This window comes from Xiphophorus maculatus, chromosome 3, assembly GCF_002775205.1.
Source record: "Xiphophorus maculatus strain JP 163 A chromosome 3, X_maculatus-5.0-male, whole genome shotgun sequence".
NCBI classification, from domain to species: domain Eukaryota; kingdom Metazoa; phylum Chordata; class Actinopteri; order Cyprinodontiformes; family Poeciliidae; genus Xiphophorus; species Xiphophorus maculatus.
This window is the reverse complement of record NC_036445.1, coordinates 10,373,870-10,390,703: the sequence shown is the minus strand read 5'-3', so window position 1 is coordinate 10,390,703 and position 16,834 is coordinate 10,373,870. Positions and strand designations below refer to the sequence as shown.

At 37.2% G+C, this 16,834-nt stretch overlaps 1 protein-coding gene across 1 annotated transcript in view; it reads right to left on the bottom strand.

Annotated features, from left to right (window-relative positions):
- Window positions 1-956: 956 nt before the first annotated feature.
- Window positions 957-16,834, bottom strand: part of sh3bp5 (SH3 domain binding protein 5) — a 29,519-nt gene continuing 13,641 nt past the window's right edge. Inside the window, exons 4-9 of the mRNA XM_023330561.1 lie at window positions 10,008-10,172; window positions 9,649-9,779; window positions 6,779-6,821; window positions 5,250-5,469; window positions 3,523-3,876; window positions 957-1,879 (exon numbers count right to left, since the gene is read on the bottom strand). Coding sequence (XP_023186329.1) covers window positions 1,668-1,879; window positions 3,523-3,876; window positions 5,250-5,469; window positions 6,779-6,821; window positions 9,649-9,779; window positions 10,008-10,172 — 1,125 coding nt within the window. The 3' untranslated portion in view covers window positions 957-1,667. The remainder of the gene's footprint in view (window positions 1,880-3,522; window positions 3,877-5,249; window positions 5,470-6,778; window positions 6,822-9,648; window positions 9,780-10,007; window positions 10,173-16,834) is intronic.

Here is a 16,834-nt window from a genome sequence, read left to right as displayed (position 1 = left end):
CTACCCTGCATTGTTACAAGGCTACATCTACGTCAGTCACATCCTGTTTGTGAGTTTATAAAAAGCATTCTCAAGGCCTTCACCCATTTAAACCACAGACTTACAGGACAAGAAGCTCTTTGTGTTGGACAGCTGAACTAGATTAGGTTGGAGCTTCTCTAAAGCAGCACCGTGTTTTCGCCGAGTGAAGTCCAATTGTCTTTTAAAGTTTAAATTAAACATAATGACTTTATTTAAAGTAAAAGGTTTCTTGGAAAGTTCTCCCTCCAGAGAAGTTCTGAGGAAAGAATCACAAGAAAGGTCCTGAAGATGAAGCCGATTTAAGAGCAAGCTCAAAATTGCACTTCACACATCACTGAGCGACACTGTTGGACTCTGTTGTCCTTCCACTCAACTTTCTAATCATTTGCTTGGATGCAGGTGAGTGGAAAGACACTCCTTGTGAAAAGTGTCAACTGTCTACAGTAAGGATTGGTTGTGACATAACATTTTTAAGATGCTGAACTTTAGGCTTTAGCAGAAATAAATTCATGAAATTTATTGATCTAAGTAATATATCTATATAATAAACTTTATTTTTTGAATTGTGTTACTCAAAGTAATTCACTTCAATTGTAAAAAGCAAACTAAACTGTTTGAGCCTTACTCTGAACTAAGAGAAATCTGTTTTCCTAGAAACATTTTGTCTTTTTGTTCAATTACTTGAGTTTAAGTCCAGACTCTCCACTCTGAGCTTGAGGCAATGTGTGGCGATTACAAGATAATGGTTTTGTTTTCACTTCAGGACACTTCCAGGAACCAGGGTTGGATTCTGGGGAAATCTTTACCTCCCATCCTCTGTTCTCAACGTAGGGGTTTCTTATTTTCCCCTAAAGAAATGTATTTAAAAACAAAAAATCCTCTTCTCTCTTTGGGCAAAATGTTCCTTAAAATTAAATTGATTAGAGGAATAAGGCTTTGCAATTTTGTCAACTTCTCTCTTTATTCAAGCTAAATTGCACCACTTGTGATGAAAGCAGACATGTTTAACAGTTTCTTGTTTTGCACTGAGGAATCTAAAACACGCGATGGGGTAAAATAGAAATAAGAAGCTGGAGCTGGTAATTTTCCTGAACTGCAGTTTGTGTCCCATAAACAATTTTTAACACTTAAGTCCTAAATATTAAACACATTTCATACAACACAACATTGTCTTATCAGTATTATAGAGTATAAGGCTAAAGGCTAGTTAGTTGTCCTCCACTGTGTTTCAGCTTCCTTTAAATGTTGAACTAAGCTGAGAACAATCCCTTACAGCATTCTATGAGCCATTTAACAGTTATATATAATTCAAACCCAGGTCAAAGGTTATTTGCAGGCAGCTGGTTTGTTGCTTTGCCATATAGTAATCCTTTTAATGGAGAAAAATGTAACTTTAATTCTTTTTATCATTTACCAGAGCTTGTTACGTCTGGTGGGAGAGTTCATGGGTGTGTGAAGGTTGTAAAGAAGCTTAAATTACACCAAATATAACATTCAAAGTTTTCTGTTTAACCATGGAGAGTGGAGTTGGACTACAGAAGTGGAAAGTAGCTTATTAACAACCCATAAGAGTTCCAGGAGTTTTTGGTTCAGAATTCAAGTCTCTGCAGAACCGCAGTCCCTCTGAAATATTTCCCGTTTGCTCCTCAGACTCCTTTGACGAGAACAACAGTTTGTCCCGGTTCAGTCTTCTGGGGACAGCTCTCCTTGTTTTTGGTGTTGCCGACTCGCGGCCGTCGCAGGTTGAGGAAACTGAAGCGAGCCTCGAGGCTGAAGCTCCTCTTGGTGTTGGAAGTCGAAATGACGTTTCCAGTCGGAGTGTTGTCCAGATCTCCCTCTGCACCTTCAGCTCGGTCACCTGCAGATAGGAAGAAGGTCAGGTTTAATGATGGAGAAAAGAAAAGTTTAGTAAAGGTTTTTCAGTTATAGAAATGTACAATCCTGCCATCAGGCATGAAAAAAGTCCAAATTACTATGTGAAAACAAAAGTGGCACCATCCATCACTTTTGAGGTAACAGTTTTCAAACTGCAGTTAGCACGATATGAGCAACATGTCTGTAAACCAGCAGACTGCAGGCTAGTTAAGCAGATAGCTTGACCAACTGCTGACAAAAGGTAGGGCAAAAAGGGGCTGACATACTGTGCAGAAATATTAAAAAATATTTTTCATTTTAAATCAAATCAATAGATTTTACATAGTTTGATGTAAAATTCTGATGTAAATAGTATAAGAAATGGTATTATGAGACTGCTACTTTGGATGTGACATCTGAGAATGCTAACTAAAATGAAATAAGAAAATAGTTTCTTGATTTTAAATACAACATGTGAGAACTTGACTGATGGCACCAGAGCTCAAATCTCTTCATTCAGCCAAACTGAAGGGATGTAAACAATTTTCTCTCTGGATACGGTTCTGCAGATGGGTTTCTTCTCTGCACACGAGCCACTGGGTCCAACTGTCACTTTGACAAATTTTATGCTTTAGGGGAGCAGGTGTGAGCCAAGCAAGTAGCAGGAGATGGAGGACCTGAACTGAAATAGATACGCAAATTCCATCCATCTCACTTTGCTTTATTTATTTATTTTGCTCTGCTTTTGCCTATTTTCCTCTCTGTGTGTACAGTGTGCACACAGAGCCTTGTTACGTCTCCACAATTTTTGATGACCATTATTCTACAAAGACTTTTATCGAGGACCCAAAAATGCATGATTTTGCATTGGAAATAATCCCTGAAGTGGAAATGTTCTTTTTAAAAATATTTACACCCTTCTTTGAAGGTTACTTTTATGTTACGATCTTTGTAATAGAAGCAATCAGTTGTGTTTCTTTAAAACAGAAATCTACTTGTAATACAAGTAGGGCTGCAGCTAACGATTATTTTAATAATTGGTTATTCTATACATTTTTCTGATGATTAATTGAATAAAAAATGGCAATTTGTAGATTTTTTTTAATTTATCCACTTAATCTTATTTTAGACAATGTTAAAATATTTTTAAAAATGTAATAAAATAAATGTTCTTTTCCAAATAAGAGATGTAGAATTATTTTAGTATAAGCTTGATCATAAGCCCTTTCTGCTACATTCAACATCAGAACAATGTAGGGCTGATCTGTTGACTACTTTTTTCAACTAACTAATAACTGGACAACAAAAGGTGGGGGAAATTTATAGAATTTGAACCAAATGAAGCTAAAACTATGACACTTCTAAGTTCTGTGAAAAACATTCAGACATCTAAAATGCAAAATGCTAATTTTTTTGTAAAATTTTTGTTTAATTACTGTGATTTTACAAGCGGCCTTTTTTAAAGCCTGTATACTCTGATTGATGACTATTTGATTACCAAATTAGTAAATGATTATTTCAATAATCGATTCTTCATGATTAATCGTTTCAGCCCTGAGTGACCTCTTCTGCTGTAACTCACTCAAAACACTTTTTTCCCCTCTAAACTGTCTCTGGTAAATCCAGGTGCATCTTCCCCGCCATCACCTCTTTCCAGGTCACATTCAGGTGACGAAGCGCCGCTGCACTCGCTGCGAGGTCCCAGCACAGGCGAGATGAGGCCGAAGTCCGACAGCGAGACGGTGCTGGGGAGGTCGAGGCTGCAGGGCCGGGAAACAAGAGCTGGAGACGACGTGGAGGAAGACGAGGAGGGAGTGGGAGACGGACAGTCGGATGAAGACGTTCCAGAGGAGGAGGAGCCGGCGAAGGGGCAGGGGGACAGGAGCTCCTGGGGGCTGCTGGGGGTCGACCCGAGGCTGCTGGTGGAGCGGGTCTCCGAGTCCTCCTCAGACATGAAGCTGCTCCCGCCGCACGGCTCGTCATCGAAGCACTCGGAGGCCACTGGAGAAAAGACACGGCTGGTTTTAATACACAGCGAGGAAGAGGTCGAAATGGTGATGGAGCAAAAGAGATAGAAAAAGATTTCAAAATAAAGAAAGAGTGGTGATATAAATAGACCTGAGAGCTGTCACGTCTCTTTGTGAGGGGGTGCATCTCATTTTCAGCACACAAATCAAAAGCACGTGAATACTCAGTCAGTGTCCCGGCTTATTTTAAGCCTCACTCGCCTCTGCTCACTGTCTCCTTTAACTAGGCTGCTGTTACCATAGTAACACACTCAAAGTTAATCTATAGGCCACACTGATGGATATGCAAGACGGATATTCGGATTCTGTGGACTAGTTTCCAAACCATGTGATCTGAAAGAGGAGGGAGAGTTTTGGGGGCATTTCCTCTGCTGAAGTCACTCTGCTGCTCATTTTTTGCTTCAGATAATAAAAACAACTCAAATAAAGCTCAGAGGTTGCTTGGATGAACTTCAGATGAAATATTCTAAAGAAAATGAAAAATAGAAAAACATGAATTCTTTAAAAAAATGAAGTTATTTTTCTATGTTAAAGTGGGATGCTGACCAAGACTGTTTAAATTAAAGTGGTAAAAGTTTAATGCCAGAACTCATTTTACAGTGTTTACCATCGACTGCTAATCACTTGGTAGACGTATAAATTACTACTGTCTCATTGGCTTTTCTCATGTCCTGTAATTTCTCTAGAGACATAAATTAACAATCTACCAACGAATCTTTAGCATCAACAGAAATTTCAGTGGAGTCCTGGGAGAATACATTGAATTACAATATGACTCAAAATGCAACTGTTTATTGTTCTGGCATCAACTGAGGAAGCCTGTTTTATTTGAATTTTATTGTTATTATGGAGGAGATTTTACTTTTAATTCTAAATTAATTTTTACTGCCATTGTAGTAATAAATGCCTGGTTTGTTAGAAAATGTTTAGCTTTGTTTCTCCACGTTGTTCTGATGTTTTAGTTCAGAAAATGTGTTCTGTGTGCCAGCTTAATGTGTTCTTTAAGCTGCTTTTCTTTGTTAATCTCTTGTGTTTTTGCTTTAGACGCTTATCAGTTGTTAAAGGAATGACAACAAAGTCTTTAAAAAGGCAGAACCGCTGGCAGTGATAAGAACATTCCTCCTGTCCACTCATGAAACAGATTAAGGCTTTTTATCTCACAGTAAAACATCTCTACAAATCAAATTTCTGTAGGACGCAGTGTTTTTGTCATTGTTCAACTGAACAGAGTTAGGTTTGACATAAAACAACAAGTACTAACAGGACAGGGAAACCTTAGTAACCTAAAAGTTCATCAAACATTTCTCTGAAGCTGAACGAACCAGAGAAACCTGACTCTGAACTCACTGGAAATTCCATCCGACTCCATCTTGAAGCTGGAGACGTCGTCCCCAGAACTGCTGTCCCCCTCGGCACCGACTCCCGGTCTGCGCGGCCCAATGGTAGAGCTCCGGCGGCGCTCGTGGATTTCATCAGAGATCATCTCCAAGTTCTTCAGAGCTGTCCTGTACTCTCCTTTGGCCTGAGATAGTTTGGCTTGTCGCTCATCCACGTTTTTCTTCAGGTTCTAGAGGAGGAAAAAGGAGCAAACTGATAAATGATGCTACAAGATGGAAAGGTTCATTTTGGTTTAGCATGAACTGTGCTGAGAGCAGAATTCAGAAGTTTTGATTAAGAAGTTTGAGGAGAAAATTTTGTGTTTGGAAGAAGTTAAATATTACAGAAGTGCTTTCTGAAAGCTCAATGTTGGACACATTTAAACTAGTCAACTTTTCATGATGTTATAGCATTTGTTTGAATTTTGCTGAAAATTATTTTCCATGCTTCTCTGTTGTAGACCTAAATCAAACGGTTTATGCACACAGGAACTGGCCATTAACCAGAATTGGCTGATTTTTCAGGTGGAATAATCCTAAATGGTAACTGGCTGACTGGAAACTCAAAATACAATCTTTAATTGAATTAGTGTTTTAGAGTGAAATCTGAAAAAATCTACACAAAATCAGATACACAAAAAAAAGTCATGTGACCACAATGTGATCATTTTTAGCCTGATGGGCACACGACAAGTCCAACAGGCACTGACATCAACCCTCTTCAGTGTGAAGGTCGTGACTGTAAGATGACTGAAAGATGCCTGCTTTAAGTAAGGTGTTTAAAACTGGAATCAGAGGAAGCACAGCAATGGAAGCAACAATTTGACAGGAAAATATTTGGTGCATGTGATAAGACATGCTTTTTCTCAAAGTATGTTATTTTTTTAAGTAAATAACAGGAAAGCTGAACAAAGCACAGCAAAGTTGATCTGTTTTATCAGTTTGAGGTCTTAGCCTCTATTGATCATAGAAAATATTTGATTTGGAAATATTGGCAGCCTTTTTGTTTGTGGAAATTTCAGAGTTAGGATAAAGATCAGCAATCTCTAGAAGACTTCTAATTTACTAATGTTAGTCAGGCTAAGTTGGCTGCAAAATGTTAAAGATATCCATCCATAATTGTTTTGTCTATTTTAAAACAGTCTTAATGTACTGTACATCCTTTAATTGCAATATCAACTGATTAAAATGAGTAATTACCCCTCAAGGCCAGAAGGCTACATAAATATTACTTAATACAACTTATTGAAGTTGTTAAAATATTTAGATTTTACTTATTTAAATCTTAAAAATAGTTAGCTATTAAAGAGAAATTAAACTACCTAAACTTTGTATCTGCAAGTCAGAGCTTAACAACACTTAAAAATCAACAACAAAAGTCCGATTGTAGCATCTTTGGTTTTAAGTGTTGATTTTACATCCCAGCAAAAACAAAAAAAATAATCCAGTAAAATCATTATCCAAAGTTGAAGCAGTAAGAGTTTAACAGTCATGACGTACCTCCAGTTGCAGGTAGTACTTCGCCTTCATCTCAAAGTAAGGCCTGTGGAGGAAAGGTCAGAGGAGAGGAGATTAGAAGGGGGTGAACAAACACAGTACAGAGCAGTACTCACATCATCACCATGGCAACCTGCTGGAGGAGAAGGAGATAAAGGCATTGTGATGTTGGATGAGCAGGCAATGCAAAACAAATTAACACCCTGCCAAGGCAATGCACAGCAAGGCGGCAGCTTCTGATGCAGATAAACTGGATCCAAGAAGAAAAAACATCTAAATTATGCTTTAAGAAAATATGATTAAAAAAAGCTAAATATAAAAAAATGGAAATTCTCTTATTTTAAAGAGAATTTGTTGAGTTTCCACATTGTCTACCTTATTTAGCCACGTTTTAGCAATAAAACTTTTTTTTTTCTTTTCAGAGAATATTTATATTTCATGTATTTATTTAAATATTAAGTCTGAATTTTGGAATACATTGATCAGCAGTAAATGTATACCAAAAATAGGCAGCTACATTTAGCATCATACGCTTCAGAGTTTTTGAAACCAAGAATCCAACAGCATGCTTTATGAATTACTGCACTGAGCTCTGATGCATTAAAAGCTAACTGCAAAGTGGGATACTGGTGAGTTTTTGGCAACTTACATCAATAAGGTCCTAAAATTTATATTCATCAGGTATTGGATTTGGTTGCTTCAAGTCTGGATTTTTATGCACTGCTGCTAAACTCTCTCAAAATGCTCATTTTCAAACAAACAAGCAAACATATTTTCATCATTGTCATAAAGAGATCTTTACATTTCCTCTGCTTGTCCAGGCATGCCCTGCCTGCCTCGGCTCATTCGCCCTCCTCCTCACTCTAAGCTGTGAGATGCAGATAGAGGACATGACAGAGGATCTTACGCAACATTTCAGGTTGAATCAGGATCAGTTTTGAAGATGCTGAAAGAGTTTAAGGCCTTAAAGCCTATAGTGTTGCAGAGCTGCAGCATGAAAAGCAAAATTTTAGCAGGCAAAAACAGGGTGTGCTGGAACTAGACTGGTAATTTTACATTTTAATGTTTTTAAATTTAGAATAAAATGTAAAATTTAAGTTCAACATGAAACCGCATCACTCAAAAATCTGTATGAATGTGTTCTGGTTTGCTCCTGTTGTCCAGTGAGCAATAAAATTTGTTCTGATGTAACTGGTCTCTGACTTTTCCATGAAACTTCACACAGTAATGAGATTTTTTATGCTTTCACATTTTCTATCATGTGATTCTGCAGTTCAGCTGCAACTTGTGACTGCACCACACTTAGCCAGACTTCCCCTTTGTAGACACCTGTTTAAAATCACCTGACTGCTTTCTGTGGGGTTCAGTACAACAAGGTTTTACCGTTTTTAGATTAACCACTTTCCTCTGAAAAGAGAAGAACAATATCACCTCGTCACAAAAATAGAAAACTGAAACATCTTGCACCTGGTTTGGTTTTGTCACACTACTTGTCATTATGCTATTTTATAGGGACAGAAGAAAGAACATTATAAACTGATGCTGCTATGCTGAAATACAGTTCTTGGGTTTTCAGCAGAACATTTGGCTGAAATCAACCTCAAGCAGTCAGCCATGCAGCGACAGTCTGCTTGGAGGCCCTGCAGCTCGCCGCCAAGCTGTGTCCACATGCTGGACCAGCAAAGGACAAACTGTCAGAGCACATCCAGGCGAGACGCAGCTGAAAATACCACTGTGAGAAACCAGAACTCACACAAAAATATGCATGTATATGTAAAATCCATTCTTACAAGTCCTTGATCTAGTTTAACAACATATTATCATTACCAGTGGCAATTTCAGCATCAGAAATTCATGAACTCATGACAATGTGTGAATATATAGTTTTAGAATTGCAGCAGTAGCAAAATGGGACATAAGGGAGAAGAAATTTACTTTACAGAATATGGTTGAAATGATTACTGGTTTTCATGATTAATTTTGATTAAATTCTGCGTGGTTTATATTCACATTTAAAATAAAATTACCATTTAAGTAGACAAGAAATGACCACACTACTGGAACTTTTAAACAGTGTAATGTTGTATTTTAGGTCTTATAGCAGATATATATCTGTTTTTATCACATGCTGCCAGCCGCTACCATCTGCCTGGTGGGTTAAGGTGAAATTTTATCTTCAGAATGTTCTGGTTTGTCTGTTTTATCGTGTCTAAATTCTTGGACTTCTAGAACTGTGACCTAGTATCCGTTTCTACTCAGCAGGATTTCTAAAAACAACATGCATTTATTCCTGGAACTGTTTGGCATGTTTTACTTTCTCGAAAACATCAGTACAGCAGATGACGACAGGAGTTCCAGCAAGCCTTCACAATAAAAGCCTTGAACATCAATTTACTAGGTTTCTAGCATAAAGCAAAATACATATTCAATCCAACTTACATAGATCATGACATCTTTTTGGACTTTTTCTCTTGTAAAAACCCAAGAGGTTGGTACAACATATAACTAAAAAAGACTATTTATCATAACAACAATGGCAATAATTACAGTTTTGCTGCTGCTTTCACTTCCAATGAATAAAACTGAGCAGGTACAAAAAATGGATGGATGAAATCAGACAGCACAATTTTTATGACAACATTTCTGACAGTATTTAAGTCTTGGTGTGTACTTTGTTACAGGATTCTAGGTTTAACAATTCAATGATTTAATTCTGCATGACTTTCAAAATAAAAAAATATAGAAAAAAAAAAGAACATCTGGGCGCCTTTTAAATCTAAAAAGCTTGAAGCTCAAATCTTGTTAAAAGTTGCAGCAACAGCATTATGATTGATCTAATTTAATGTGCCAAAGCTGCAGATCAATGCTCTTACTTGGACTTGCTGATGGTTCGTTTCAGTTTCTTCTCCAGTTGCTTCATGCGGCCGATGGCTGCCGTGTATTTCGCCGCCGTCTCCTTGTGCAAAAGCTCACTTCTCGTCTTGGTGTGCTCCGCCTCCATCACCTGGAAGAACCATTGACTATTCACCTCTGCTTCATATTTGTTTAACAAATGATTACACTGTAAATTATGCTGTGTGTTTTAGGTAAAAAACAAAATTCTTTACAAGACAGACCCATGAATTCGTCCATAAGTGTCCCCAAATGAATTAATTCATGGAAGTCTTGGTTTTAGATTTTGGTTGAGCATTAATCAAGACAAATTTCTATCGGAATAAAATCCTCTGCTCACCCGCTGTGTGGCGTGGTTCAACATCTCCTGCCAAGCGGAGTCGAACTGCCGGTTGTCTTCCTCCAGGAGCCTCTGCTCAGCCAGGGAGATGGTTTCCTTCGCTGCTCGCAGAACCTCGGTGGCTCGGTGGAAGTCCTGGGTGGCTTTCTGGGCCTCCAGCTGGGCCTTTTGGACAAATGAGAAGAAATCTGATATATTTCTGCCTTTTTAAATCAGACCTTTTTCAAACCAATTTTTTGACGCAAAGCAAACTGTACAGTTTTATAGCATCGACACATCTTAGATAGTAAACTTTTAAAAATAATGTATTATGCATCCTTAAACAGGTTAGGTTAGATTTATGAGCCATACAAAATATGTTCACTACATTTTTTGCACAGAAATCAACTTCATATGATAAGATTATAGTCTGCACATTTTTGACCTCTTTTCAACATTTGTTTTTTTAGGGTCTCTTGTCACTTTAAATCCAGAGAAGCTGCTGCTGGTCACATCCCCAACACAATATTTACATGTACACGTAGAAATGGCTAGATACTTGAGATGACAAGCAGTTCCAATTCAAATCCAGAAATGTGAAACCAGATTAATCCAATCAAACCTACAGACAGATTCAAATTCAACTGCATACATTTCAGTTTGATTCTGGTTATAATGCAGTTACAGTCAGTTCTTCATGTTAATTGGTAAAAGGTTAGCAGATAGCATCGAGTCACTGACTTTGCAGCTTGTGGCGACATCAGCTTTACACCATTTGTATGAACACACAGTGACTATGCACACAACACTGTAACTACCCACTGAATAACTTCCTCAATCGTAAAGGGCTGCAGTCTAACCATGCGGTTTACTTAGAGCTCTTTAAAAAACAAACTTTAAAGCATTCTGTAGACATTATTGAGCCTAGAGACATTAAATTATCAGAAAGAGGCATGTGATATTAAATAAAACAAGCAAAAATTGCTCAATCACAAAGCTATTTGTTGTATTGCTCAAATGTTTTGTTGCATAACATCACTGACTTCGCCCTGGTGTTTCATGTGAAGCTTTAATGCCAAAGTTTCTCAGCTGCAGCAACAAATACAACACATCTTGTTTACACAAAACAAGATGTCTGTCACACTCCCAGACTGAAGCCTCATCAGTTGCATCACACGGGTGGAGAAGGTTTCACGTGGATGTGTAAGAATCAATTCATGTCACTGGTGAAAGTGCATAAATAATAAGTATAATGTTCAGAAATTGTCACTTTATAGAAAAGAGCTTTTTAAATGCAGGCACACAAATTAGCACTAAACTGTGTTTTATGGCAGAAGTATAAAGGAAAAACAAAAAAAAGCAGTCGTGATAATAAATCAACACTATGCTGCAACTTTTTGAACAAAAAAACCCCACAAACATTTTAAACTTTAAAACATGTACTGTAAAGTAAAGATATTTACTTCTGGTTAATATGTTGAATAATGATGATAACCTTGCCTTTAACTCAGCATAAGAAGTCTTTGAATTATGACTGTAAAACAAGAAAACAAGCACAAGCTGAACATGATGTGTCTGCAGATATAAAGAAAGTACATGATGTTAATGTGCTGAATCATCACTGTGCTGCCAGTTTATCTGTCTTAGAAAAAAATGTCTGAGTTGAATTTGCTCTGCAAGGACATTTTGTATTGCATTACATGCAAAAAATATTATCTGTGATGAAGCATGCAGGTGTGAAAACTTTGGTGAATATCGAGTCAGATAGTGACTCCACTGAGCCTGTATGTGAACTCAGCTGTATATGAAGACTTGTAAACAAAATTAGACCAGCAGGTCATGCATGTTATTTAGCTGCTTTGGTCTGAAAAGCAGAAAACAATATCTGAGCTCTACAATCTTGCAGCAATCTTATAGAAATCTCTCCAAATCTAATTATTCCAAACCCATACTTTATTTTTTTATTGTTCTGTTTACTTGAATGTGATGTGGTCACATGAAAACCGATCAAGAATATTTCCTTTGCCAACAGTTTACGTCCAGACAGTCCGGGCCTCCCATCAGCCCAGCTGAATTCTGCAAACAGGTTGACATCACCACATGCTCACTGTAACTTCATTATCTACAGACATCGTCACGCCAGCGCAGCAAGATCCAAACAACTCCCGCCTTGTTGCAGTCATGGACCAAGCTTTGTTTTCCACCCAGAACCACAAGTTACACAACTCCATGAGACTGGGCCACTGTTCTCATTCCTATAAGTTTAAGTGTATATCCACTGCTGCATTGTGGTTACTAACGCCTGACTGCAGATAGATTTAAAGAGGGTTAGGGGCAGATGCTGATACAAAGCTCACTGAGATAATAAAGCTTTGCATGAAAAGTAATAGTCTCTTGTTTCCTTTAATATGAAAACTCTGCATCACATATTTGATTGTAATGCATCTGCAACTGCAAGCAACAAGAACCTCAAGAGAGACAACTGGGTATAAAAAACAAGATGGATAGCTAATATAATAAGCTAAAATACCCAACCAACAGAACCTGTCTGAAAAGATGAGTCACTACCTGCATAATAAAGACTTTCATATTCAAGTCCACAAAAAACAGATAAGGTGAGGAGTAGATTAGGTTTTTAGCTTTTATTTGCAGACAAAATATGTAGGTTCCTGTAAAATCGGTTTTATTATTTTCCAAATTCTGATTAAATTTTTCTCCAATTTCTACTTTTTTCCCCCATTATAACCATTTTTATTCACCCACAAAGTCTCATAATGGGGTGAATAATGAAGAATTCAACAAATCAGCAGCCAAAATAGCTCCACATTTTCTGTTATTCAACATTCACAAATATCAGAACACTAAATGCTTTTGGAAGCCATTTAAAAGCATTTCCCCATCATTTTTAAAGCAATAATAAACATTCATGTGTAAAAGAAAATTTCACATATTTTGGAACATAAAGTTATCCTTTTAGAAAATGATTTAGTTTAACTTAAAATATGTCGCATAAAGAAACAAGGTCTGCAAACAGTTTCCTAGTTTCCTTTGTTAATGTTTTAATTACTGGCATTTCATGATTTTCTGAATACGATTGTCAAAACTTGTCTTAAACTGAATTAAACCTGAATGACTTGCAGCAAGAATGAATAGTTTGAGTTAATTAGATTGAACTGAGAGCTCTTACATTTCATCAATACCACTTTTTGTTGTATTTTGTTGACCTCAATTCCATTGGTTTTTGAAACATTAAATTATAGCTTTGAAGTTTTTAGTTGGCTTCAAATTGCATAATTAGCACACTAATTTTCTTTTGAGTTCTGCAGCTGTAATGTTTGTTTATTCTCACTCACCTTCCTGCCAAAGTTTATATGAACGGTGTCAAAGCAATGTTAGAAAAATCTGAGAACTGAAGTCCTTTCTTCATCAATAATAGAGATAAAACAAACAGTCTTCTTTTCCCTCTCCATCTCCTCCTCTTTTGTCACGTTGCCCACAATAAGCCCATCTTTCATGTGTTGACAACCATCCCACCCTTCTCCTCCCTCATTATGTCAGCACAGACATGAAACACTGCTGCTTTTACTTCAGGAAAAAAAAACCAAAAAACAGCAGATGTAATACCATCAGTAAATATGCTCCAAATAAACAAATTATCCATGAAAAAAACATATTTTTTCAACTTGTTATTGATCCTTTGTGTTGTAACCCAATGAAACTTTGTTCCCACTTTTTGTTGATTGCGTTTCAAGCCCACTGTTATTTTCATACACTCTCTGTAACAAATAAAGCCATTTACGTTTTTGTTCCGCCTCATCGTCTTCGCCCTACTTCTCTCAGCAGCATCAACAAGGCAGCCACAGGCAAGAGAAACATCAATGCTGTCACCATGCAGCAAGTGTTCAAAGACCCCACTCACTAAGTGGGACGGTGAAGAATAAGAAAATGAAAGGGGAAGCAGTAAATGGGAGATAACAAAAAGAAAGAAAAACTTTGCACAGGCACAACTAAGAATATGACCCATTTTTTCCATATCTTAATCTTAAACCAACCAATGTGATGAGCAGGAAAACTCTGTATCCCTTCTGTTTTACTGTGCCAACATGGATGAGTAAAATGTGTCTTAACATACAGAAGTAGACCAAATGCACATGAAATTCATACAAAGAATGACATTCTCAAACATTTGTCATGTTCCTTTAACTTGAGTGTGGCTTTAAATTTAAAACAAACATTGCTACTTCCTTTTAAGCTCCATTTAATCTACAAATGTATTGTTACCGGAGCGGCTGGGTTCTCCTTTTAAAACAGCACATTACTGTTTAATACTGTGGTACTTTGTGACGTTTTTTTCAGTGCTGGAGCTTATTCTAATGGTAACTGTACTTCATGTTTAAGTTTTTTTCACCCATGTCTGAAATTCAACATATTTTACTTCTTCCATTAATTCACTGTGTATTACAGTATTCTTTCTACTGTCTCCTCTATCTTTCAATGTGTATCTTCTTCCACAACCAATTCCTTTCTATATACCATTCTCTTTTGATCCTTCCCTTCCAACATCCATTGTTATTTATTTTGCTTCGATGAAATGAAATAAACTTTAATTTCCTAAATAATCCTCACATGCAAAACTGAATAATTTATATATGGTGCTGCTTGTTTTCAGAAACCACATATCAGCTGATCTAAACACAGACACAAACATTCATTGTTATAAAATGCATCAGCGTGGTGAGAGAAAAATATTTTAGAGATTGCAGCATCCTGACAATTATATGCAATCAAATCTAAAGATTTGACCGCCAGCTGTTGTGCAGACTCCCATGAGGCTGATTGACACTACACATAATATCTGCCATGTTGTACTTTTTTTTTGTTGGCCTAAAAATCTAGGAGGACAGAAGGAGATAATCATCCATAATGGCTCTCGATAAAAAAAGATTTTCAGGGAACTGAGTTTTCTGATCATAACACATTTTCCTTTAGACCGCCACATGATTTTCATAAAAAGAGAACCAATACTAGCGCAGACATCTTGATGCACCACTTTGCACAGCTGAATTCAGAATTGCTAAACCAAGTAAACTGAGTAAATATATCAGAACAAATAAACATGTTAAATAATCAGGACTGTGAGGGATGGGAGAGTACTGGAGTGCAGGAGATGACTCACTCTTGTTTCCAAAGTGACCTGAACTGGCCCATTTCATGATAAAATTGATTATCCTCATCCATGTCCTCAATCAAATGTGGGAATTTATTTACACCGAAGAAACAAGAGGAAAAAAATCAGCTGAGATACAGGGCTAAAAATACTGTCACTCTGCCTTCAAACTTCTCACTAAATCATTTCAACTTGTGTGTTTATTCCAACAAACAAAACCTGATAAAGCCGCCACTGGCCTATGGTCTGAGCACACTCTGGGTAGGAAACCACTTCTCGATTCAGCAGTAGGGAGCGCCGCCTCGGCTTTTGATGTCCACTTCACGCTCTTTAAAATGCAAATTAACACAGATATATGTTTGGAGCTCAGAGGTGGGAAACGTTCAAAGGAAAACATTAAAGTGACTGTAGTAAAACACAGCAGAAAGCCACAGAATCACTCTAATGATGAGACCAAACGGGTTGCAACAAAACAACGAACAGCGGATGCAAGTTTGGTGATAATACAATTAATTCCCCCCACAGTTTGACAGCTTTAGGGATGCTGCAACTGTACTACAAACACTGATGCTCTACTACACACCCACCATGTTAATGCACCATCCCAGGAGGTCAATGGACGAGCAGATGGCTGTGACCTTCAGCCTTCTCTGCCTCCATCCCACCAACTCCTAAGTCTCTCCATCATTTCATCCATCTTTCCATCCCTTCCTTTGTTCAACTCCATCCATCATTACCCTCCTGTGCATTGGCACTGCCAGGAAATGCTCAACTCCAGCAGATGAGGGATGATGATAAACAGGGGGAGGAGGAATGGAGGATAAGAAATGAAATGAGACAAAATATGATGACATATATAGAGAAAAAAATTTGGTTACCACGTAGCAGTTCATTATTAAGTTTTACTGTCTCTCTTATGTAAGAAATTGATTAAAACACTCTTTAATGCATGCATCCATCAAACAATGCCCATGCAGTCTTTTATTCTTCAATCAAAAAATGGACAGTTTTCCTAAAACAATATTAAATTCAAGATGGTTAAACCTTCAAGCTGTAAACACAATGTGCATTTAGAAATCTGAAACTATAAATGTGCTTACATTTAAATGAATAAGAATCATGTTATTTATTATTCTCTGTCCATAAAACTAACTATACTTTATGTGCTCCAATATTTGTATATGCGGCATATATAGAAATGTTTTTTTATGAATTATTAAGAGTATTAATGTTTCCTCTCTGAAATTAAATCTTTACTTTAAGCTCATCTAGGATTACAACAACCCTGTCAATTTGCTAGAGGCTGGAATAACAATAAAACTTTTCATTATCCTTCGAATCCTTCAGATTCAGGAGTTTACATATATTGAACAAATGCTACAGTATTTGTTCAAATTGCTTTTTAAAACCAAAAGATATTTTGGGTTTACGTCCATAAGCTTCTCTCAATAGTTGGCTAGAATTTTGGCACATTCCTTCACTCAGAACTGGTGTAACTGGGTCAGGTTGCTCACACACACACAAACACACACACACACCCCCGTCCAGCTCTATTATCTAAGAGCAGAGATCAGGGTTCATTGAAGGCAACTTCAAAACTATTGCCTTCAGCTTCTTTGTAAGTATCTAGGTGTTATGCTTAGGGCCACTATCCCATCTCTGCCCAAGCTTCACATCACAC